Source organism: Schistocerca gregaria, chromosome 7 (genome assembly GCF_023897955.1).
Source record: "Schistocerca gregaria isolate iqSchGreg1 chromosome 7, iqSchGreg1.2, whole genome shotgun sequence".
NCBI lineage: Eukaryota > Metazoa > Arthropoda > Insecta > Orthoptera > Acrididae > Schistocerca > Schistocerca gregaria.
Window position 1 is genome coordinate 544,080,978 of NC_064926.1, and position 27,197 is coordinate 544,108,174.

The 27,197-nt window shown below is 42.0% G+C and overlaps 1 protein-coding gene across 1 annotated transcript; it reads left to right on the top strand.

Annotated features, from left to right (window-relative positions):
• Positions 1-14: 14 nt before the first annotated feature.
• Positions 15-26,756, top strand: LOC126281727 (proteasome maturation protein). The gene is made up of 4 exons (XM_049980907.1): positions 15-187; positions 360-457; positions 26,254-26,314; positions 26,406-26,756. The coding sequence occupies exons 1-4, from the start codon at positions 185-187 to the stop codon at positions 26,664-26,666; spliced, it is 423 nt and encodes a 140-aa protein (XP_049836864.1). The 5' UTR covers positions 15-184; the 3' UTR covers positions 26,667-26,756.
• The last annotated feature ends 441 nt before the right edge of the window (positions 26,757-27,197 follow it).

Below are 27,197 nucleotides of genomic sequence, written 5' to 3' on the forward strand. Positions count from 1 at the left end.
TAATCTTTGGGTAAAAGTGCTGACAAACTACATCGTGATCTTTGGCGCGTCAAGACGAAAGTGGATACTGTTGTAAATAATTAGTAAACAGTGAGATATTGTGGAAGTGCTCTTGGAAACTAGTAAATAAACTCCGGTTTATAAGTTTGCGTAAAGTACAGCCTGTGAATAAGCTAGTATCAGAATGGTAATTTTCTTGTCATGCCATATTACGTCGAATCATTTGTAATGTGAATAGTTTTGACATGACAGAGCAATTTTGAATTTGCAACATGGGTGTCTTGAGCGTTTAAATGCTCTTTAAATTCATAAATCGTTGATGATACTCATCTCTTTATTTATTTGTTTTCGTGTTGCAGAGTTTTGGCTTGCCATCTGTGAAACCTAAGCCTTCTGCAGCAGGGAAGTTCGAAATCCAGGAAGGCCATTATGGAGTTCCGGATCCAATGGTCTACGGGTGAGAAGACATGAAAAATTATTACTAATTCTACTACTGATCATTACCTTACGTGATCAAATTTATATTAACATTATAACTGGAGTATAACGTATATTTATTCATATTTTTTGCGCGTAGGCTGCGATGGCTTTTGCAAACATCATACATAAGTTGTTTAGATTAGTATAGACAACACTTACATAAAGTAGTGGTGCATACATTCATCTTAAGTCTAATTTATGTTACAAAAGGGGTCAAATAAATTAGAATTCACAGAGTCAATATAAACATTTATTTTTTAAGAAGCCTTTTAACTTCCTGTGGAACAGGTTTCAAAGCATGTGGCAGCTTGTTGAACCATCTATGCCCATTAATATAAAGATTGTTGTCTGTTATTTTAATTTTGCCCTCACCTGAAGTAGTTACTCTTACTTCTAGTATTGTGTATCACTGCACTTATTATTTACTTTGTTTGTACTATTAAGAAAAAATAAAAGTTTATACAAATACAAAGGGTTTACTATTAAATATTTATCTTGGACAAAAGTTTCTTGACAGGACACTCAGGACTTCAGTCCATACATTAACCTAATGGGTCTTTTCTGTTGTATTGATGTAATATGCAGGTGCAGGTATGCCACACAACCCCACGGTTCAATATCATAATTAAGAAATGGGTAAACTGTTCCATAGCAAAAAATTTTTAATGTTTGACTTTGGACTATGCATGCCAGTTGACTTTAACACATACAAGCTACTGCTGACTTTCACACATACAAAAGTAGGGTCAATTCTGGTATCTGATTCCACTTGTTGGCTTTGAGCAATGACATCATACCTAAGGCAGATAGGCTACATAGAGGCAATCTTTGAAAGCAACTGATCATATTCGCAAACAAGAATGTAGCATATGATAAAATTTGAATCACAGTTCACGTGATTAATATTTAGTCACAAATTATATTGACAAGAATTAAAAGTAATGAAAATAAATAAGAACAGAAAAAGAGAAGTATACATGTCTGAATTAATTGTTATCGTAATTTATGCAAGTAAGAAAAGCACAAAGAACCCCTGAATCCATTGCAGTGTAGCATGATGAAGTCATAATACTGTGAAATAGCATAAACTTTTAATAATTATTATTAAATCTAATGGGACTAGTACACAACTATCGAAAATTCACAAAAAGTAGGGCCTCACAAATAGTGGAATCGGTAACTGGACCTGACCTATACACGTTAATTCGAGCTATAGATTACTACCATTCCACAGTTCACCATATAGACCGTTTTAACAATAAGTGTGTGCACTAAGGTGTTACAGGATTTCTACATATCGTTGGTGAAGAAACAATACTGTGTAAGTAGCAAAATTTTACACGAGAGACAAAAAACTGACTAAAGTGCCTATTACATTTCACAGCAGCATTGCATCGTAGCACTACAAGGAAATATTGGATCAAATAAAAATGTGAAGGGGGGGGGGGGGAAATGCTTTCGTCAGCTAAATTACGGCACATACGCGGAATTGTCTTGGTATTAATGCCATGGTCTGCTACTTATGCGGTATTTGTTTGTCAGTCTTGCGGCAGGACTTGACACATTTACATTGGTATTTGGTGAAGGGAAAGCTAGTAAGAACACGTTTTGGAGCATTAATCATTTTTATTGAAAGATTTTATAGAAAAATTTTAAATAAATACACTGTTTACATAGTTGCGATAATGTCTGCACATTTCTTCAAGAAAAATCCTAAACATCACTCAAAGCAGCAACAGAGAATTACACTGCACTGATACTCGTCACACTGTTACCTCTGCGATAATTTTCATGTGTAAGGAATGTTGTCATAATAACTATGACAGTCTTTAGGAAGAACAGATGTAAGTTGTTGTAAATGATCCCATTTGAATTTCTTGATTTTTCCATCTTTCCTTTTGGGAAGCAAACATCTCCAAGATTTTCCTCGGACGACTCGATAATTCTTACCACATCTCGTTGAAAGAGCACTTGTAGTAAATAATACCAAGTGGGCGGTACTGTAGTGCCCTCAGATTGGTAACTGTAGGCTCATTTTTTACAGCTCTTCCAGGCCTAATTGAGTCATACAGGCACAAACTTTTATCTGCATAGTTGATGAAAAAAATTTAATCTAGGTAATGGACTTCGTATGGCTGAGGCTTTTTTTCTCGCTTATTTAGATATCGTAGCGTATTGGCTAGGAAGTGTAACTTCACGTCCTTTAAGCTTGCGTTCAATGGAGCTGTGAACTGAGTCAGATTCCACCTAAGTGTGGTCTTTCTCCAAAAACTTTTGTGTGATCAGTACTCCAGTATCAATTGCTAATCTTAAAAGAACATTTGATAATATCAAATTTCCGTTCTGATATGTGCAGCCATCCAAATGTGGAATGACTTGAACGGGATTTTCCTTAGTCATTCTGGATAGGGTGTCCACGATGCATGAGGCAAAACATGATGCAACCAAATCGCCTTGAGTTTCATCGAACCAGTAACATACTGCATCATGACTTTCTAAATTATACATGTAAAGCTATGAATAGCCAACTTAGTATTATTATAAACTGCACTTGCACTTAAAAATGGAGCTACTTTCACGGCCTGTGAGTCCATGGTGTGCACTGACTGGAGCTTCTACTGGGCTTCTTTCTTGTCGGCATCTTTTTGCATCCTTGCCTGCTCTTCCCGTTCTGTGTGTTGCTTCCACATGTCTTTACTACAACAAGAGTCGAATTGACCTTTCTTGGGGCAAAATAAGCTAATATTACCATTTTCTAAAATCAAGTTAAAGGTAGCCTGACTTAATGGTGAAACCTTCTCATCATGACTTTTTTCCTCATAGAGTCCACACAGCTGTTGTTTGGATTGTAGAATAGGCTCAAGGTACAACTTCGAGGAAGATTTCCTGCAGTAATGTGATGGAAGTTTCAGAAGAGAGTCCAGGAATTCTTTTATGAAGGTTCTCTCATCTTTCTTCTTTGTATGTTTGACTCGAGGTCGTGACAATTCTGTATCAGGACTCATCCCATGTGTGGAATTACCCAGCCAATATTGGACTGTCCATTCTTTAATCCCAAGAGTATTGTGAAACACCTTTTTGTATAATTTTTGTTTCTCCGGCTCATTTTTCAAATGATTAATGGGCATCCCTTTTCTCATGGATTTGCCAGTGTTCTTCCCTGGACGTTTGGTTGAAATTACATCCACAAGGTTGATAACGTAAACCTTTCTCTGAGCCCAGGACATCGTTTCCCTAAATGTGTTAAATACTGCCTGCCTATCATCAGCAGAAAACTGATGACATCTCCTTTGAACGTATTTCTGGCACATCTTCGAAGTGCATGTTGGACCTAATTTTCATGCTTCTCTTGGAGTATCGTGAGTGATTTTATCAGTTCGACTTCTTTTGTATCCAATATATGCCTGTTGATGCATTCTCAGAATTTTATTGGCATTTTTCTTCCGATCTTCATGATGTGGCTTAGACTTCCTTTTCCTGTCACTGCTTATGTCACCATAAAATTCTTGGCCTTCACTGTCAGCATTATTATTGCATCCGTAATCTTCTGACAATTTATCCAGATTGTTTGGCAAACAATGAGCACCATCGCATAGCAATGAGTGTGAAGCACTGTCGTCTCTAGTGGAAACAGTGACTGTGGTTTCATTTTGAGCATTGTTGGATACAGCCACTTAAGTTTCTAAATGGAAAAATATTTATATATTAATTAAGCAGACAAAGATGAAGCTCAAATTCATGTATTTATGAGAATGATGGCATCAGTAATACTATTAACAACAATACCAAGAAAATTTACCTGCGTCATTAGATGTTTCAGGAACAGTAGCCAAGAACCCCATATACGAAATTAATTCTTCTTCGGTAAATGTAATTTCAGCGTTACAACTTTTCTCACTAGTTGTTTGTTCTGCGTTTACGGGAGATCCTACGAGATATTGGACAGTCTAGAAATCTTTGGTAGAAATGAATAAAGCACAGAACAAGTGACGTGGAGTCATTCTGATTTATATCACAAAAAGACACTTGCGGTGCTACTAACGTTCAAAGGTGAATAATAAAAAAAAATTCTTACCGCTATCAGTCACTTTGAGGAACGATTCTCCGCCTTCATAAGCTGATTTCAGCTGAGAAACAATTTCTTCTTTGGTAAAAAGATCATCTATGTCGCTGTCCATTGTCACGAAGCATGGAACCACTTTTGAGCACTGTTAAATACGCAATACGGCACTAACAATGTGCTGTGGCTGCACACGCTTTTGTATTTATGCAATATTGTTTACAGTATCCATAAATTATAGATACGCCGTATTTAACTCTCTACAGTTACACGGTATTGTTTTAGATAATTTTTTCATGGTAAATAATTAAAAATTCATCATTATGGCGTTAAGAACAGATGTGCGTACGGTCAACGACATCATCTGACTGAAAAATGAAAAATTGGCAAATTGTCATGTACACGGTATTGTTTCTTCATCGATGATATGATATTACTCGCATCACTGCCATGAAAAAGAGAAAAATTTGGTGGTTGTACCTACAATACTTGTTACTTTCTCATGATAGCTGTGAGATGAATAAGAAATAGGCTATAGAAATCTGTCCAAAATTATGAACCATCGCATATTTGGAATTGATAATTAGACTTGACCACCTACATAGATCAATTTGAGTTACTGATTACAGCCATTTGAGCATTCATTAATTAGATTATTTTTTTCACCTGGTGTGTGCACTAAAATGTAGGCTAATATTGAAATTGGTAACTAGAATTGACCTATATAGAAGGTCAGTTGTATTTATCGATTCCAATTTTTGTTATAGTTCACACTAGTTCTAGAGAGCAATTACAAATGTAGAAATTCATAAAACACCTGCAAAATAATTTACATATGCATCATGGAACACTTGGTAACTAAACTTAATTCTAGTTAGCGATTCCAAAATTCGTTATTTTTTGTAGATGCTCACTAGTTGTGTAGGCTTACTGGCTTTTCGTTTAGAATTCTGCGTATCGGTTTCTCCCTGTTTCTTTGCATTTCAGTTCCTCCCTGCCCGAAACCTCCAACTTTTCTGCACTTCTCCAGTTACATTCAATAATTAATAGTAAAATTAACGCTATTTTCTAACATTACGACTTCTCCATGCACTTTGCTGTAATGCAATTTAAAGGTTCTCTGTGCTTTTCTACTCACATAAATTACAAAAATACTTCTTATTAGATATTAAAATTTGTTTTTAATTTTTGCTCTTGATTATTTTCATTATATTCAATTCGTTTAGATACAATTCACGACTAAGTAATAACTGAGTGAAATATGATGGTAATTTACCTTAAGGTAAGTCTTTCCGCTCCCGGGATTGGAATGACTCCTTACCCTCTCCCTTAAAACCCACATCCTTTCGTCTTTCCCTCTCCTTCCCTCTTTCCTGAAGAAGCAACCGTCGGTTGCGAAAGCTAGAAATTCTGTGTGTGTGTTTGTGTGTTTTATTTATTGTGCCTATCTACCGGCACTTTCCTGCTTGGTAAGTCTTGGAATCTTTGTTTTTAATATAATTTTATAGTATGCTACATTCTTTTTTCTTACGAGTATGAACCATTGCCTTCATAGATTGCCTGTATTTACCATCTTTGCTTTAGGTGTGACGTCATTGCTCATGGCTGATGAGTAGGATTAGACACTAGAATTTATCCCACAAGTATTTGGTTTACCCAACAGATTTTTGTTCATGTGGACACCAAGAAATTTAATGTTGCCTATCCCTGCTGATGTAGTGTCACAAATATTGTTTATTTCAGCCTCATAAATGTTAGTAGCTGGGATGTACTGATGTTTGTGTTTAGACCTTGGTGTAGAAAATACGTGGTTACTTTTTTCACACCGTAGGCTGCAGCTGAGTGTAAATTCTCGAAGTACTTTTCATAAAATAAGTGGGAAATGTCATCAACATAGGTTACTAGATGTGAGTGGAAGGGTTATAAGCCAAGAAGAGAAAGGGACCAAGCATTGGTCCCTGCAGTAACTCTAGAAGGCTTTAAATTATATTACCTTGTTATCTATTTTACATGAAAGCTTAGCACAATGTTTGCGATTTGTCAAGTATGTGATTAGTAATTGCATAGATGATTCCTTGATGTTGTAAGCCTTCAATTTATTAATGAGCAGCCTATGGTTGACTGAGTCAAAGGCTTTGAAAAGATCTGGGAATATGTGTGCTATCTTCATACCTTTCTCTAAGAGGTTGTACACGTTATGGAGAAATTCATCAACTCCAGTAGTTGTGCACCGATATTTCATAAAGCCATGTTGCGTTTCTGTTAACAATTCGTAATGTGTAAAGTAATCCGACAGCTAGGAAATGATAACCATTTCAAAAACCGTACTAAAGGTTGGGATCAGTGACTTTGGGCAGTAGATTGAAACCTCTTTTGTATTACCTTTCTTATGCACTGTTTAAAAATGCTTATTTTTTAGACTAGTAGGGTAAGTGCTTTTTTTAATATTAAAGTTTATAAGGAACATTAGTGGTGTAACTATTTTTATGCATGTTTTAACTACAAGACTTATACCATCCCCTCCAGATGAGTATTTGTTTTTTAATGTTAGGATTATCTTGTTCATATGATTTTCTTTAGTCTCACCAGATTGAAAACCCGCTACTTGAAGGGTATGATATGGTACCTCTCAGTACACTTTTAAGGTGTGTTGGATTTCCCGTTAGTGATATGAAATGTTGGGTCAATGGAAGCGTCCAGTTCCACCCGTCTGCTTTGACCCATGACATAAGGGTGTTGTGGTGTGTGACGTCATTACAGCGCGGAGTTTGAGTTAGTTATGTTTGAAGATGTTGTCTTGTTGTGTTTGATGGCGTCCTCTGTCTGTGAGTGTGTGTGTGTGTGGGCGTGCGCGCGCGCCTAGGGGGGGGGGGTATTTGTTGGTGGTAAGTAATTTTTTATTTTTATTTTTCTCGAGTTGTAATTTATTGTGTGTTGAATGTGTTTTAATTTACGTAGGGATGTTTGAGTTTTTAATTTTTGAGGTGTTGTGGTTTTGATTTTGTTTTTCGTAGTTGTAGGTGTTGGTTTTTTTCATATCAGTAGTTATAGTTGACATATACAGGTCAAGGGAAATGCCCAATTCCAATTTTCATATTTTTATACATAGGTATAGGAGTTTTGGTTAGTTACCATCAGCTGTGTGAAGGGAAATGTCTGATTCCAATTTCTGTAGTTTTTGCTGTAGGCATTGGTTTTTTGGTATTGTCGGCTGCCATTGATATATATAGGTCAAGAGAAGTGTCCGATTCCTGTAGATTTGATATTTATTTATTTATTTATTTTGTTCTTGTTCGCCATCTTGTGTATTTTAGGATTGTGATGTGTGGTTTTTCTACTGTTATATTTAGCTTTTCTCCTCACTAAAACCCCCAATTTCCCACAGTTGTCCCATTAGTTTGTTTGTATTTTTGGAGGGAGATATTATTGTCTTATTTATACGTATTTTAGTGTTTGTTGCCATGTGTATGTAGAGATATCATAGGCGCCATATTGGAGATGCTTAGAATAGCCATTTCCGTCATGTTGATGACTTCATAGGTCAAAGCAGAGGGGTGGAATCGTACACTTCCATATTCCCAAAATGTTTATTGAAAAGGTTACATAATGCTTTTGGTTCTTTTATTATATTACCATCCTGTAAACATAAGGGTTTGCTGTCCCTAGTTGTGGAGGTTTTTCCATACGTAATTGATCAGTTTCCAGGAGGCTTTGCTTACATTTGTAAATTATGAGATTTCATTACAGTGGACTTGTTTTCTAAGGTTTGAAAGTTTTGCTTTAATGGTTTTATTAGCTGCATTAAATCTTTGTGTGAAAATGTGCAATCTTGTTGATTTGTACAAGACATCTATGTCATGAATATTTTGCATGAGTTTAAAAAGGCTGGCTGGAAGTCTGAGTTTATTTTTTCCACTCCGAATGTGTCTTGGCCCTGTCTACACTTCTTTAATGGGACAACATGAATCAGTGTTTCAATAGTATGTTACAAACATGGTTGGATGTGTAAATGTTTATAAACTTCGTGCCTGTTGACTCAGTGGAAAGGTACTATTTTGTCATTTTGGTAGTGGAATGCTACTGCAGTGCAAAAATTGTAGTTAGAATTCAGTATTGGTACAAAATAATAGGGTAAAATATAGCATGGATTAACATGTCACCTGTAGTTAAGCCATGAGGTCCCATTGGCCATAATCTGCATTAATCTCATTTTGTAGAACAGAAGAGACACCTTGAGTTTTCTTGTCAGTTTCTCATACTCTTCGTCCAGCATCATATTACACTTCTTATTTTCATAAGAATATCGTTGTGGAATGAGATTGGTAACATACTTTTTATGCTTTCTACTGCCTACATCCAAAGAACTTTGGTGAAATAATACACACACACACACACACACACACACACACACACACACACACAAAACCAGTAGGACTGTTTATATATTCCCAAATAATTAAAAACTTTAACAAGTGAAAGTGCTGCATCTAATCAAGAGAGGAGTTGGAAGTCAGATGCTCCCCTGTCCATTATTTATTATGTTTCAGAAACCAGATTTTTTCCTTGGAATCCAAAACTTCTGAGTTTTGCATTTTTGTATGGAAAGATAATGTCATTGTTGGTAGCTACCTTTAAAAGAAAACATAATTCTAAGTAATTTTAGATGCATCTTGTGTGCATTATTGGGCCATAAAAATTATTTGAATATCCATAGTTATCCTTTATGGTTTGGTCATTGTTTGTAAAATGAAACTTTTTAAATTGCTGGGATCTGAAAAAGTAATTTGTTGTTTTTGTGTGGTTTTCTGGGAGCTTTTTTAAAATTATTGTTTTCTGTTCAGCAACTTTAATAGAACTCAACAAGTTAATTACATTTGCATACTAACTTCAGTTCCACCATTAGCATTGCAGGAGAGGAGATGCACCCTGTCATTTGTTTACATTCCAGAGAAGTATGTAAAATTTCCAAATTCTTTCCAACTGCTTCTTTTGACATTCTAAAAACAGCATTCCTTGAGTTGTCCTGTCAGTTTCTCATACACTTCACTGCAATTACCAAATTTAAATCAGTCTTCCAATACAGGACTCGTCCAACATCTGGCACTGCCCCCCAGAGGGCTCACGGTTCTTTCATGAGTTTGTGCGTGGTGAACATGGGGCCTTGAGTAATTGCAGCCCATTCTTCTTTCCCTGGGTGCATTTCCTTCACCCTGCCCTCCCTCCCTGTCCTCACTCCCTCCCTGTCCTCACTCCCTCCCTGTCCTCACTCCCTCCCTGTTGTCCTCTCCTTCCCCTCTCTCGGTGTTCTGATTTACATCAATCTGGTTATCCATAACCACCTGGTTCGCTGTATTGCTTGCAATTTTGTTGCTTCTGCCCCCTCTTTCATCCTGTTTGCACTTAGGTTTGAACTCAATTCATAATTTTTTTGTTTTTAGTGTGAGCCATTTGGGGAAGAACTCCCTCCCAGCACCTACGGTATGGATTCCTCTCCCTCCTTCCTTCCCCTCTCCCTTCCCATTGAGCCCCCTTTGACCGTGGTAAGTTACCAGCAAGTGCAGCCATTCTGTGTGGTGGGGCTGTTATGTACCCATCTGGCTGAGCCCCTGGACAACACAGGGATCACACTACTGATCCCTCCTTATGTGTGCCAAGGAGCAGTTGCTTGTCTTCTCGGAGCACCGGTATTCCTGGCAACAGCTGACATGCCAGGTTGCCCTTACTGTGGCTGGGCGGCATCCTTGGGGAGAGCCCCTGATTGGAGTGGTGGTATCGGGATTGATGCTTGGCGCATGAAGCTTATCAAACTGCAAAAATTTGGCCATTCTCAAATGGCCATATCTTTGAATGGCGAAGGATCATTGAATGGTGCTTCGTATGACCCAGTAGCCATCCCTTCCCTTCCCTGGTTACGCCACGGAAGGATGACCAGGCTCACTATCTTGGGATGAAACACCTTCCCCACTGCCTTACCTGTACTAGGACAGATGGGGACACATTCATGCCACAAAGCCATTGTTTTTTGTGGAGAATATTGAGGATAAGTTTGGTGAGGTGTAGTCTCGTAGTAAGATGCATTGGGCTCCCTGTTGATCAAAGCTTGTTCTGCCACCCCAGCTGCAGCTCTTTGTGCTTGTCATCGTCTTGGAAATGTTCCAGTGTCTATTACCCCTCACCAGTCTCTCAATATGGTCCAGGGAGTAATTTTTCATAGGGGCCTCATCCTGCAAAATGACGAGGAACTCTGGGCTTACCTGGACTGACACGGCGTTCATTTTGTTCGGCGTGTACAGAAGGGTCACAGAGACAACTGCATCGATACTGGCACGTTCATTCTGGCTTTCGAGGGGTATACCCTCCCAGAGAAGGTCAAGATTATGTGCTACGGATGTGATGTTAAGCCGTACGTCCCACCACCCATGAGATGCTTTCGATGCTTGCGTTTTGAGCATACGTTTTCCCACTGCATGACAGACGCTCTGTGTGGTGACTGGACACTCGCTCCATCAGGGATGCCCCTGTATTCTGCCACCTGTATGTGTCAATTGTCATGACCGCCACTCCCATCACTCACCTTACAAGGGAGAAAATAAGAACCAAGAGTACATGTCCCTGGATCACTTGTCTTATGCTGAGGCTCACCAAAAGTATGATAGACTCCATCCAATGTCACTATTTTCAAGTTTTGCATCTGTTACATCCTTTCCTCCTCTTACCTTTTCTGTACCCTAGCCCTCTCCCCCTCTCCGCTCCCCCTCCCCTGCAGTTCCCACGACCTTCCTTCTGGGAGCCACTCCCTCTCCCCGGTCGAAGAAGTGCCCCCGTTCTTCGGCACCTGCTGGTGATTGATCTCCCCGGTGCCCTCAGAGGTGCCATCTCCCCTCTCGCAACCTGAGTCTGACATCTTATTTGTGTATATCACCCCATCCTTGTTGGTGATGATCACTGACTGAGTGACATGACCACCTCTGAGCTTCTTTATGTCTAAACTGGTCCCTCGCCACATGATCATCCAATGGAATGGCAACAGATACTATTATCACCTACTGGAAATATGTCGTCTTGTCTCCTCCTATTCTGTGTTCTGTTTTGCTCTTGGTGAAACACCCTTCCACAATGACAACTCTCCAACATTTCATGGTTATCAGGCATTCTGTTGGAACCATGCCAGCCCCAGGGTAGCATCTGGTAGGGTCTGCACTTTGGTTTGATTCGATGTTATTGGTGACTGGAGGCCCCTAGATACCAACTGGGAAGCAATAGTTCCTAGAGTGCAAAAACTCTGCCAATCACCATTTGGAATGTCTCCATCCCTCCAGGTAGGCCACTTCCTTATGTTGAACAGTCTACCTTAATCCAGCGACTCCCACCCCGATTTCTCATCCTTGGGGACTTCAGTGCTCACCACCCACTGTGAGGGAGGGCCACTTCAATGGGTAGGGGTCTCCTAACTGATCAACTTACTATAGACCTCCATTTGTCTCTCCTCAGTAGTGGTTCCCGTACCCACTTCAGTGCCGCTCAATGCACCTTTACTGCTATCGATCTTATGATCACCTCCCCTGCTCTCCTGGCTCCCCTTCATTGGTCATCCGATGATGACCTTTGTTACAGTGACCACTTTCTGGTGATTATATTGTTCCCCTGCTGCCGCCAGGCAGACAGCCCCCCACATTGGGCGTTCTACAGGGCCAATTGGCCATTATATACGTCTGTTGTGCACTTCGACTCCTCAATCTCGAATTTGATTGATGCGGTTGTGCGAGGTGTTTCTGCCACTATTCTTCATGCTGCTGGTGCTGCTGTTCCCCTTTCCACAGGTCCCCCTAGTTGTCGATCGGTACCTTGGTGGATTGCTCGATACCGTGATGGATTGCTGATGGGCGCTGCAGCGATTCAAAAGCCATCCTTCAGAGACCAACCTCCTTGCCTGTAATCGTATCCATGCTAAGGCTCATTACTTTATTAAAAATAGTAAGCAGGAATGCTGGGGATGCTAAGTTTTCTCTCAGGGAACATATGCCTCTTCATCACAGGTTTTGCCCAAGCCCTGTAACCTTCTGGGCAGCCAGCAATATTCAACTGTCCAGGGTCTTAACCTCCAAAGTACTCTGTGCACTGATCTGATAGTCCTCCCAGAACACCTCGCAACACACTTTGTGAAGGCATCAGTGTCCTCTTCCTATCCTTCTATGCCGAGTTGAACAGTGCACCCTCTGTTTCACACCCTGCACCACACGGAACCCTATAATGAACCCTTCACTGAATGGAAATTCTTGCAGGCTCTTAAGTCTTCACGAGACATATATCTAGGCCCGTATTCCATCCACAACCAGATGATCCAACACCTCGACATTCCCCAGAGGCGGTATCTCCTCAGGGTATTCAACCGCATTTGGCTCAAGAGTGCGTTTCCGTCACAATGTTAAGACAGTATAGCTATCACCATCCTTAAGCCCGGGAAGAACCCAACATCTTGCAATAGGTACTGCCCGGTTAGCCTGATGAATGTATTTTGTAAACTGTTCAAGAGGATGCTTAGCTTCAGATCATGTTGGGTACTCGAATCTCAGTGTGTCTTCCGGGCAGAACGCCCCCCTGCAGTTTCGGGGGTTAGAATAGGCCTGAGGTATTCCTGCCTGTCATAAGAGGTGACTAAAAGGAGTTGCACGCTTTTGGCCCTATGAGTTCAGGTCCCATTCTATGGTTTGACCTTCCACATTCAAAATGCAGGCCATATGGGGAAGGATGTCTTACGTGGTGTAAGAGTTATCCATAGTACCCTTATATTCAATCTCCTGATCCTCTTGTCATGGATTTGCATCTCCACCTGTGATTCAACTATTTGAGCAAGGACACTTTCCGGGGCATGTTGTTATCTTCTTCCGTTGTGTCATGTCCTCTTTTGTCCCCATGACAATATTGTATTTCTCTACACCCAACATCAAGCACGGTAGCCAATCCATTGTGGTAGGGCCGTCATGTACCAATTTGGTGGTAGCCCCCTGGCAACACATGGATCACACTGCTGTGCTGGTGTCTGAGCTGTAAACTCCCCACGTATGCCAAGGAGTAGATGCCTGTCTTCCTAGGGCATCAGGACTCCCTGCAACAGCCATCATGCCACTTGGCCTTTGCTGTGGCCGGGTGGCGCCCGTGGGGAGAGCCCCTATCGAAGTGGGTGGCATCAGGGAGGATGACCCGCAGTGAAGCGGCCTAAGTCATCTCTTGCTGGTGACTGTATGGCACCAGCAGTCTCTAAGAAGGACAAGATAGAATACAATGCCAACAGTTATGACCGTAAATCATTTCCCTCCCTCGCTGCACCATGGGAGGAACGTAGGGCTACAGAACATAGATAGCCATATTCGCCTCGGTTTTTAGTCTGTAGCAGAACTGATGAGGACTCCTTTCTACCTACAAAGCCTCTATTTTTCATTGAACACCTTGAGGATAGGTTTGGAGAAGTGGCAGCACTGTCCAAGATGCGAAACAGCGCAGTCTTGATTCAGACAACACCCCCAGCCCAGTGCAGAGCGTTACTCGCCTGTGACAAGCTGGGTGATATTCCTGTTTCTGTCACTCCCATAAAAGCCTCAACATGGTCCAAGGGATCATTTTCCATCGCAGTCTCCTCTTGCAGTCTGATGACCAACTGTGTGTCAATTTAGAACGGCGGGGTGTTCATTTCATCCGGCGTGTTTACAGGGGACCCAAAGACAGCAGGGTTGCTACTGGTGCCTTCATCTTGGCCTTTGAGGGTGATTCATTGCCTGAAAAGGTCAAGGTGATTGTTTACTGCTGTGACGTTAAGCCATACATTCCTCCCCCTATGCGGTGCTTTAAGTGTTGGAAGTTTGGACACCTGTTCCCGCTGCATTTCCAGTGCCACATGTTGCAACTGCGGACATCCACTGCACCCAGATACTCTATGTGCACCTTCTCCCACTTGCATCAGCTGTGGAGAGCACCACTCCCCCTGCTCACCAGACTGCCCACTACTCCAAAAGGAGTGGAAAATCATGGAGTGCAAGACCCTGGACTGGTTGACTTACACAGAGGCTAAACGTAAATTTGAAAGATTGCACTCTTACGCTGCAGCTAAGTCACCATCTCTGTCCTAAGTGCCAGTGGTTCCTCACTTTGTACCACAAACAGTGGCCCCTCCGGGGCGCCAGAATACATTTGTCCCCTTGGTGGTAGGTTGCAAATCTTCCTTCGTTGCTCCCAAAGCACCTACTTCAGGGGCAAGGCCCACCCCAAACACAGGGGACATTGGTCCCCTCCCCCCCTGCTGGAGAAGCAACAGCCTCCTCCGGCTCCTCTCGTGCAGAAGGGGTCCCTTGGGGCCCTCTCTTCCAAGGTCTCCACTAATGCCAGTGGCTCAGGGAACCAAAAGCTGCTGTAAGAAGAGCTTCACAGTCTTCCTCCATGTCTGAAACTACTTCGGAGAAATCTTCCCAGCGAGCCCTTAAAGAGCAGGCAAACTAAGAAAAGTCTGTTAAAAAACAGAACTCTCTGGTGGCCCCAACACCACCACTCCGTATCAGTTCTGTATCTGAGGATGCGGTGGAGATCTTAGTGTCCCCTGTGGACCCGGATCTTACTGGTGCCTCATCCACCATAGCAATGGCTACTAATACTCAGTCGGTGGCAGTAGGTGACCCTGAGGCGTAACCTGCCTACTTTCATGTTTCACACCTTCCCAGCCTCACGATAACGTCACCCTCCGGTGGAATTTCTGCAGTTTTTTCCACCATCTGGCTGAGCTACAGCAACTGTTAAGCTTTACACCTGCTTTCTGTATTGTCCTTCCGGAAACCTGCTTCCCGCAAATGCGGATCCCTGCCCTCTGCAGCTACAGGCATATTACAAGAACCGTAGTGACTATAATAGTGTGTCAGGTGGAGTTTGTGTCTGTGTATGCATTGAACCTGTGCCCCTTCAAACCCCTCTTGAAGCTGTGGCTGTGGCTGTCTGCAATGTATATCTTGCTCCAGATGGTCCAGTACCCCTGAACTCATTGGCTGTGCTGATTTATCAACTCCCTAAACCTTTCCTACTTTTGGGAGATTTTAACACTCATTACTGCTTGTGAGGTGGCACCGTGCTTACTGGCCGAGGCAGAGATGTCGAAACCTTACTTTCTCAGTTCGAGCTCTGCCTCTTAAATACAGGTGCCCCCACACATTTCATTGTGGCTATGCCACGTACTTGACCATTGATCTCTCGGTTTGCAGTTTCTCCCATCTATCCATTGGAGAGCACATGATGACTTGTATGGTAGTGACCACCTCCCCATCTTCCTGTCACTGCCCAGATGGGCTTTAAGCAAGGCAGAATGGGACGCTTTCACCTCTGCTGTCACCGCTGAAGCTCCCCCACATGGTAACATCAATGTGGTGGTTGAGCAGGTAACTACAATGATGGTTTCTGTGGCAGAAAATGCGATCCCTCGTTCTTTAAGGTACCCCCGGCAAAAGACAATCCCTTTTTTTGCTGGAAGGCGCTGAGGCAATTACGGAGTGTTGGTGAGCTCTACAGTGGCATAAGAGGCAACCTTCCCTGGAGCACCTCATAGCCTTAAGTGGCTTTGTGCCATCGTTCACCAGATTATCAAAAGATGGAAACAGGAGTGTTTGGAGAGGTACGTCTTGACCATTGGGTGCCATACGTCACCTTCCCAAGACTGGGCAAAGATCAAACGAGTTTTTGGTACCAAATCCCAACAGATGTTCCCTGTGTTAACATAAATGGCGTGTTACGTACCGCCGCAAATGTGATTGCCGAGCACTGTGCTCACGCCTTTGCATCGGAGAATTACCCCCCCCCCCCCCCCCCAGCCCTTCGCACTCTCTAACGGTAAATGGAAGGGAAAGTCATCTCGTTCACTACATGCCACAGTGAACCCTGTAACACCCCATTTACAGAGTGGGAGCTCCTCAATGCCCTGACACAGCTCCTAGGCCAGATCAGATCCACAGTCAGATGATTAAACATCTCTCGTCTGACTACAAGCGACATCTCCTCGAGATCTTCAACCGTATCTGGAACGATGGCATCTTTCCATCGCACTGGCTGGAGAATACCATCAGACCAGTGCTCAAATCTGGCAAAAACCTGCTTGATGTGGATAGCCTCACCAACATTCTTTGTAAGCTGCTGGACTGTATGGTGTGTTGGCAGTGGCGTTGGGCCCTGGAATTACGTGGCCTACTGGCTCTGTGTCAGGGCAGTTTCTGCCTGGGTTGCTGTACCACTGATAATCATGTGTCAGCCATCCATCTCGCCCTCGGTGTATGCAGACGACTTCTGAATTTCATATGGCTCCACCAGTGCTGGTGTTGCTGAGTGGCGCCTACAGGGAGCCATCCACAAGGCGCTGTCATGGGCTGTAGCCCACAGCTTCCAGTTTTTGGCCACAGAGTTGTGTTATGCAGTTCTGTCAGTGTTGTACTGTTCATCCGGAACCAGAACTTTACCTTACTGACAATCCCCTCACTGTAGTGGAGACATATCAATTTTTTGGACTGGATTTCAACTCCCAGTTGACTTTGCTTCCTCATCTTCGTCAGCTTAAGCTTTGCTGCCTGACAGCACCAACTGAGGTGCAGATCGTTCTACACTGCTGCAGCTCTACAGAGCCTTGTTCAATCCCGCCTTGACTATGGGAATCTGGTTTATGATTCAGCAGCACCTTCAGTGTTGCGTTAACTCAACCAGTGCACCACTGTGGCATTCGACTAGCGATGGGAGCTTTTAGGATGAGTCCGGTGACCAGCGTGCTGTCGGAGGTTGGAGTCCCTCCATTGCAGGTCAGAGGTGCGCAAGTGCTCGCCAGTTACGTCACACATGTTCGTAATTCTCCTGCGCATCCGAATTACTGTGTCGTTTTCCCACCCACGGCGATTCATCTCCCAATCGGCGGCCCAGGTCAGTTCACGTCCGATCCCTTCTATTTGAACTGGAATCCTTGCCTTTACCACCTATATTCGTGGTCCATTCGCGTACACCTCCATGGTGTACACCTAGGCCGTGACTTCGCCTGGACCTTCCACATGGCCCAAAGGATTCAGTTCACCCCGCAGATCTCCACTGTCACTTCCTCTAGATTCTTGACATGTACTGAGGCCATGAAGAAGTTTACACCAATGGCTGATGGTCACGCCGGCTTCACGTATGTCCATGGGGTACATATTCAACAGCATTCCTTGCTCGATGGCTGCAGTGTTTTCAATGCAGAGCTGGTGGCTATATCTCGTGCTCTTGAGCACATCCGTTCATGCCCTGGGGAGTCGTTTCTTCTGCGTACTGACTCCTTGAGCAGCCTACAAGCTATCGACCAGTGCTACCCTCATCATCCTTTGGTAGTGATCATCCAGGAGTCCATCTGTGCCCTAGAATGGTCCGGTCGTTCAGTGGTGTTTGTGTGGACCCCAGGACACGTTGGAATCCCAGGCATGAACTTGCTGATAGGCTGGCTAAACAGACTACATGGAAACCGCTTATTTAGATCGGCATTCCAATAACTGACTGGCATTCATTTGTACACCATCAGGTTTTTTGGCTTTGTAGACAGAATGGCATAGTCTCATTAAGAACAACAAGCTGTGTGCCATTAAGGAGACTGTGAATGTGTGGCCGTCCTCCATGTTGGCCTCTCGCATGGACTCTGTGATTCTCTGCTGGCTCCACATTGGCCACACTTGGGCAACCCACGGCTACCTCCTGCACCGTGAAGACCTGCCTCAGTATCGATGTGGTGCCCGGTTGTCAGTGGCCCATATTCTGGTGTAGTGTCCCACTTTAACTGCTGTGCGACGAAATCTTGGTTGCTGTTAATTTTATCTGACAACGCCTCATCAGCTGATTTAATTTTACGCTTTATTCGTGAGGGTGGGTTTTATCATTTGATCTAAGTTTTTGTGCATGTCCTTTGTCGCTCTGCGTCCTGCACCCTAGTGCTTCTAGGATGGAGGTTTTAATGTGTTGTAGAGTGGCTGGCTTCTCTCTTTTTATTCTCACAGTCAGCCAGCCGTGGTAATCTGTTTTGTTGTTTTAATCTCTTCTATCTGTTTCTTGCATTTCTGTAGTTTTCTTGTCCCCTTTTATCCATTTAAGTGTTTGTTGCCCTTCCGTCATTCTTGTTGTTTTTATTTTCTCTCCATTTTGTGTTGTGTCTCACTTGTTTTATTCTCACCCTTGTGGCATTGTTTTATTCGGAACAAGGGACCGATGATCTGGCAGTTTGGTCCCTTCCTCCCCAACCGACCAATCCAGGCAGAATGATCTCCAACTGACCATTTATTCAGATTGGAAACAGCCATCTGACAGGCTTTTGCTTACTGCCAGCATGTTGTCGCAGTCTTCTTTGACCTACATAAGGCATACGAAATGGTTTGGTGCCATCACATTTTAGTTACCCTCCATGACGGGGGCTTCTGTGACTCCCTTCTGATTTTTATTTGTGAGTTTTCATCTCACCGGCTGTTCCAGGTTCACGTTGGCACTTCACTCAGCGCCCCTTGGATTCAGGTGAATGATATCGCACAGGGTTCTGTGCTAAGTGTCACACTCTTCCTCAAAGCTATCAGTGGGCTTGTTTGTAACCGCTTTTGGGCCTGTGATTACCCTGATGATGTATGTTGGCAATTTTTGCATTTGGTGCAGCTCCCACACAGTAGCATCTGCTGAGTGCCGGCTGCAAGGCACCATCTGATAGGTGTCTGCGTGGGCCACTTCCCATGACTTCCAGTTTTCTCCCTGCAAAATGCAGGTTATGTATTTTTGTCATGAACCACAGTGCGCTCCTGTCCAGAACTTTATTTAGATGACCTGTTCCTCGTTGTTGTAGCGTAGTCCCATTTTTTTTTGTCTAATTTTTGATAAAAAGCTGACATGGCTTCCCCATATTCACCACCTAAAGATTACATGCACGTGGAAGGTTAATGCTTTCTGCCTCCTGGCCCTCATATCTTGGGGTGCAGACAGTACCTCTTTTTTCCATGTGTAGTATGCTCTGGTCTTGTCCAGACTAGATTATGGTAGTCAGGTTTATGGCTCAGAGGCTCCTTCCACTTTGCAGCTACTTCACCCTGTTCACCATTGTGGAGTGCATCTGGCTATTGCACTTTTCCCTCTAACAGTCTCCTCACAGAAGCGGGGATTCTCCCTCTATGAATACGATGGAGCAATCGCCATTTGTCAATTCCCTGACCATCCCACATACTCTGTCCTCTTTGCAAACTAGGGATATCTCCCTCCTGACAACTGCCCATGGATGGGATTGCGAGTTGGTGTGCGTCTCACTTCCCCCGTCAGGATTTTCATCTCCACTCACAGGAATCCGCCCCATGTATTTCCTCCCATAATCCTTCTGTGATGGTGCCTAGACCACGGATTAGGACTGACCTATTCCAGAATCCTGAGGTCTCTGTTACCCCTATGGTTTTCCAGCATCATCTTCGTGCCATCCTAGCAGAGTTCCAGGGTGTCACCATCTTCTACATTCATGGTTCTAATACAATTGATAAGATAGGAAACACTTTGACATCTCCTCCTGGTTTAGAACACCATTTATTGCCACAGTCGTGTAGTGTGTGCACAGCAGCTCTTCTAACCATTCACAGAGTCCTTCATTTTGTTTCTCAGGCCTCCCTCCACAATGTTTTAATTTGTTCAGACTCAATGAGCAGCCTGAAGGCTATCGACTGATGTTACTCTCGTCACCCTTAGGTCTTTGTTATCCATGACCACCTCTCTGCCCTTGGCCATGCCGCCTGCTCAGCTGTCTTTCTGTGGGTCCTAAATCATGTGGTCATCCCAGGGAACTGGCTAGAGTACGTCAATGAAACGTTTGTTGTGTGGGGCTGTGCTAGGAAACATTTTGGTGATTTCACAAGACATCTTAACAGTATTCAAGGCAACATTAAATTTACTATGGAGGAGAAAAGGACCAAAAGCTACACTTTCTAAACGTGCTTATTACAAGGAATGATGAGAATGTAAACCACAAAGTGTATTGGTAAGCGGCATACACTTACCAATACCTGGCCAACTTTCAAATCATCTCTTGAGCCAGAAAAAAGAAATCATTAATACACATGTAGCAGGTGCAAGATGAATTGGTAACTGACCCACGAGACTAGGATCATCAAAGAGAAATCATACTGCAGACTGAGACAGGTGGAGAATCAGCTGTGGTGGAGCATTTGCTCTGAGAGACCAACACTATAATAAAATTCACTGCCATGCACCTCCTTGTGGGGAAGGCCTGCCAGACTTATTTGTTCAGGGAAGTCATTGAAATCAATGAGCATGATAAGTCTTAATATGAATAAATAAGGCCTCAAGATGAAAAGGGCCTCACACACTTCAATAAATAGATGGCAAGTTATGATTAAGCAGTTTTCATTTTTGCTCTCTGTGCAGCAGATAATAATGTACTCTGAAATTATTTAAATAAAAAACACACATTATCATTAATGTTTCTGAAAAGTGACATCTCAGAATACAACCTCACTGACATGACTGGCAAAAAATCTTTTTGCAGTTTACATGAATCAGTAATTAACAACTAATGTGTAGTAACATTTAGACACCTGATGATGGCACTATGCTTCCAAAATATGTTGTACCAATAAGTTTATGAAAATGAATGTAACTAAAGCTGAGAAAATGTTATTTACTGGAAATGATATACAGTTGGCTCTCACCATCTCTGCTCATGTAACTACAAAACAGTAATCAAATAAAACATCAAAATGAATGACTACAGTAAGATACATTCAGTTTGCTTAGCATGAATTTGAGGAGATAATGGGAAATGTTGTGTGGCTAGGGCCTCCTATTTGGTAGCCCTGTTGCCTGGTGCAAGTCTTTTGAGTTGACGCCACTTTGGTGACTTGCATGTCGATGGGAATGAGAGGATTTCTCTTGTACCACAACTACAGAAAAGTGACAAGAGTGGCTGCCATTTATACAGGGTGTTACAAAAAGGTATGGCCAAACTTTCAGGAAACATTCCTCACACACAAAGAAAGAAAATATGTTATGTGGACATGTGTCCGGAAACACTTATTTTCCATGTTAGAGCTCATTTTATTACTTCTCTTCAAATCACATTAATCATGGAATGGAAAGACACAGCAACAGAACGTACCAGCGTGACTTCAAACACTTTGTTACAGGAAATGTTCAAAATGTCCTCCGTTAACGAGGATACATGCATCCACCCTCCGTCGCATAGAATCCCTGATGCAGCCCTGGAGAATGGCGTTTTGTATCACAGCTGTCCACAATACGAGCACGAAGAGTCTCTACATTTGGTACCGGGGTTGCGTAGACAAGAGCTTTCAAATGCCCCCATAATGAAAGTCAAGAGGGTTGAGGTCAGGAGACCGTGGAGGCCATGGAATTGGTCCGCCTCTATCAATCCATCAGTCACTTAATCTGTTGTTGAGAAGCGTACAGACACTTTGACTGAAATGTGCAGGAGCTCCATTGCGCATGAACCACATGTTGTGTCGTACTTGTAAAGGCACATGTTCTAGCAGCACATGTAGAGTATCCCGTATGAAATCATAACGTGCTCCATTGAGCATAGATGGACAAAACTAAAATGAGCTCTAACATGGAAATTAAGCATTTCCGGACACATATCCACATAACATATTTTCTTTATTTGTGTGTGAGGAATGTTACCTGAAAGTTTGGCCATACCTTTTGTAACACCCTGTACATGGAGTCAATCAGAGAGAACAAGAAGCAAAGCAGAGATAAGTGATGGACACTAAAGAAGTTGCTTAGTAAATCTATGCAGCTTATATCTGCCACTATATTTCAAAACACTCATCCAAAAAGAACTTATTCAATAAGTTGTTTCATACTGGGTGCCATAACCATAAATATATTGAAAGATAATTCCATTTCTCACTTTGGCTGTTACACAATTGCTGTAATAAATATCACTATCAACAGATTTTGGTGCTATGCCATTTTCACATTGACTCACATCAACCGATATAGTGCAATGTTCTGTGTGATATGAGTATTATGTTTACATACATATGCCACTGCAGCAGTAATGTTATTCTAAACTTTATATAAATGAGGTCTGCTCTTTCAGACATGTCAAATAAACAGTTGCAACAAATGTATAATAGAGGCCATCTGGCCAATGATCTCTTCAGGGCAAATGCACACTAGGCCTAAACTCTTCTGGGAATCAGTGAAATGCCACGAATAATGAGCATAATGGTCAAGGGACACTCTCAGTAGTGTGTGGATAAGTAGAGAATTTGGGTCTGACAGGAGGCTTGCTAGGGAAGTTCTTACAGCTGTGATGACGACTGTGTCTGGCTGGCTTAGTGATCAGTGCATCTGCCTAATAAGAAGGAGCTCCAGGTTCGAATCCCGGTCCGGCACATATTTTTTGACTTTCCCTTTTGATTTAAATCAATGCCTGCTCACAGCCATTGTATGTAATTTCTTTATGTCTTTACTTTAAATTAGTTTTCATTTCATTTATTTTCAACAAGCTCCATCACAATATTTGTAATGCTACAATCTAAATTGTTGATGAGGGAAATACCTAAAGTCTGATACCTGCCATCAGTTTTGACCTGTGACATCATGAAGATGAGAGACACCACCATTTCTGCCTTGTGCAATATGGCAGCCATATCACACATTCAAGACATTGATAAAGGAAAACAAACCCACAATACAAAATATAAACAAAATAAATTGAGGAAGAACACGAAACTAACAAGACAACTGCAGTAATTACAGGGTTTGGGGAACAACGAACAAAATGGCATTCCAAATATAAATTATATACCCAAACAAAGACATGCACTAAATCCAACAAGCCTACATTAAACACAAAATCCATAAAATTAGCATTGACAATTTCAGTTAACCTAAATAGATAAATTAAGTCTATGATATAAACACACAAATTAAGGTACAAAACACCGTTAGGCTCTACCAAAAATTCCACTCGAACCATGCAGCTCGAACAGTGTTGTATACCACAAAAACTGTAAATCACTTGAAAAACTGGTATAGAAAACTCCACCACTTGACCTATATAGCGAGAATGAAATAAAACACCTCCCTGATCTATCAAAGAGCTAACTTGAGTGAAATATCTAGAAGCAACTCCATGATACCCATCACCCTCAATCATTTGTAACTTCAACTAGTAACAAATGCTAAAAATCCAATAAAACAGTCTTCATTAACATCAGTTTCTGTTTACAACAAAAATATGTACAAGTGATGTCACGGTCACCATAGCAAAGTTTTGACTAGGGAAATCTGCCATGTGACGTCACATATCCAAGCGGGCATATGGTGCCGCAATCTTCGGTATTCTTATTTGTTCATGACAGGTGGCCTTGTCCACGGACACAGCACATGTGTACAAATATTTTGTCAAAGTTCTGGATGTATGCAGTAGAAAGAATCAAATGTACATTACCAATCTCATTGCACAACGATATTCTTACAAAACAGTGTCAGATGATTGATTGATGGAGAGGGTTTATGGGACCAAACAGTGAGGTCATCAGTCCCGCAGTTCCGAAGTTACTCACAGAAGAAAGAGGGTCCGTTAAAAGTGGATGTATCCAGTCAGGGGAGTTAAATCATAAAATAATAAAGTTAAAACACACTCAGTAGAAAGCTTAAAAGGTGAGACCAAGTCTAAAAACTGGAAAAAAGGGGCAGTCTTTCTATGGGGGAGTGGTCATGGGACCCCCTACTGAGAATACATGGAGAGGTCCCATCCACAATCATCCTGCCCCTGCTCCAGGGGTAAAGCAAAATCTTATATCTGGAAATAAAAACCACTTTCACGGAAGAAACTGAGGACCAGTTCAACCATCCATGAATCGTCTGCTAATATTAATATTAAGGAATCAGGAAGACTATACTTTGCACAAACGGCCAAAAGACAGGGGACATTTCACCAATATATAGGATACCATCAGTTCTGGCTCCACAACCACGTTATGGGGGTGGTTAATAATGCAGGAGGAAGCAATGGGGTGAGCCTGGTATGACCAATGCATAGACAGCATAAAACAGTGGACTCCTTCCGAGAGAAGTAGAAGGAAGAGCAGCAAACTGCAGGAGACTCCTTGATTGTGCATAGTTTATTACTATGAGCAGTAGCACACCAGATGTCATTCCACTTTTGGACAAAGAGAGATTTGACATAGATCTGCAGCTGGAATGGTGAAAGGGAATGGGTGTAAGTATACAGGGTGATCGTAACTAAAGTACCAGTTTAAAAATGCTCAGAATGACATGAAATTTCAATGGAATATTATTAAATTATGGGGAAGCGTTATGGAGAAAAAAATTACCACTAGGTAGTTCTGTAAGAGCCATGGCATAAATAGGTTTAACTATAAATGACAGATGACTAGCAATATGATGGTTATGGTGAGAGTTGCACATTAAATCAGCCATATTGTGCCACGTGCATCGCAGCACAAGTTTGGCATTCAGCAGTTGGGGCACTGTTAATTATGTAAGCTCATGCACCTTGGCAAGGTCACATCGAATTGGATGGGAAAAATTGGTTTTGAATGTCCTGAGACCAAAAACTGCATAAAAAGAAACTGAAATCCATTTTTAATCATTGTGAAACTGGCGAGATGATGTGCTGTCCACTGTTGTATGCCACAAGTTGAAATTGAGAAGCAGTATATTCCACAGGAGATTGGAGTGCCTCTGAGCTCATTTTCAGAATGTATTATGCAGTGTGTGCCTTTAATTCAGCTACATTTGTAATTGGAGCACTGAACACGGCATCTTTCAGATAACTGCAGAGCTTGGAGTCACACGGGTTGAGATCAGGTAATCTGGATGGCCAGACTGAAGGAAAATTACGGCTGATAATTCTAGCTCTTGCAAAATGCCGGTGCAGTAGATGCTTTGCTGGCCTTATTGTCACATCAGTAAGAATCAGTTCCAGAACATGGATAATTATGGGTGGATAGCAGTGCAGTGTGTGTCGTAGAGATTTACACGCTGTGTTCACAGGCATATCCCAAGTTTGGGCAAATCCCTACGCACTGCATGTGTGCACACCACCACTCAACTGCTCCTGCAGTGTTGTGACCACATCTGTTACTGACATCGGATCAGTTGTTTTCACATTGCATTTCAAAAGAACCTGTCTTTTTTTAATTTTGTAACCATTTTCTCCAGACCTTTGGTAGACATTGGACCAGTGACGTTTTGCATACCATTGAATGTCTGGAACTTATGTAGAGCTACTGGCACACAATCACCATTCTTGTAAAAGAGCTTTACCAGTCGTGCGTGATCCCACATGAGAAAGTCATGCCAAGAGTCTTTGATACAAACTGAGGAACAGCTGTGGACCCTGCATCTTTTATTTGGCATATTCTGCCTCTTACAGTGCCATTTAATGGTAACTTTTTTTCTCTCTCTGTATAATGTTTCCCACTTATTTTGTTCAAATTAGACAAGCTGTCTGCTGTGTCTTTTTATTGTGTTTCCTGTCTTGGTTCATTTTTAATACCTCCATTAAGTTATTTCTGTTACATCTCTTCTTTTCTGTGGGATATGAGTATGGTGAAATATTATTCTCACAGGATTAAAGATAATTCCTCTGTTTAAAATAAACAGCTTGAGAGAGGATGAATCATAAATTTAATACTTGTCTTTTTCAGACTTGCTGCAACAAAAGAAAAATTAGTTCCTTCACATCCTTTGGAAGAATCTGAAAGTAATGTAAGTAAAAAGAAAAAAAATATTTTCATTGAAATGCGGTGAATTGCAAAATTTTTCAAATTGAGTTATATTTTTTGTTCTCCAACTGCAGTATGCTGCCAACGAGCTCCGCATGTCGATGCAGATGATGCAGAACTTGCAAGGCCTGCAGGGACCGCTGAAGTTTGCGATGGAGCTGCGTGCTGCACGAAGGGTGGGTCACTTGCCCTTCCTGCCCAGCTCAAATCTCATGTACGACACCCTGACGGGGCGTGACGACCGCATAGGTTTCGAAGACATACTGAACATCGAAGAGTTCCGTGAGGAGATGGCACAACCTCACCTTCTTTTGGAGAAGCTTTGGGACAAATAGTAATTGTGATGCTGTGTGTTCCCATTTTCCTGTATTTTTGGATCATAACTTGTAATTCAGACATTATAATAAAATGTTTTAAAAATCCAATGGTTGTACGCTTTTTGTTGGATGTTATAGTTACTGGCATTGTTTTAAAGCTACATAACATTTAGAGCAATTGTGTAAACTTCACTGACTGGAGATCAGTTTTGACAGAAAATACAGTTCATGAATTTGCTATGTTGTATAACACTGAACTTCACTCAACTTAACAAGGTTCAGTGCTAATCTAAATTAGCACAAGACATGCTTGGCAACACAGCTAAATCAGCTATCAACATGAATATTGGACTTTGATCACAGATATTTATTGCACATTGTAGATACAGAGTATTTATTATTAGTGTTTCCATGTTGTGAAGATGCAGAAAAATAAGCTGAAGAATCTTCTCAAATTTCAAGATATTTTTTACAAAGCTGAAAGAAACATAGTAAGATGTAAGTACAGTAAATGAAATAAACAATCTACTTCTCAGGACTTAAGTCTCT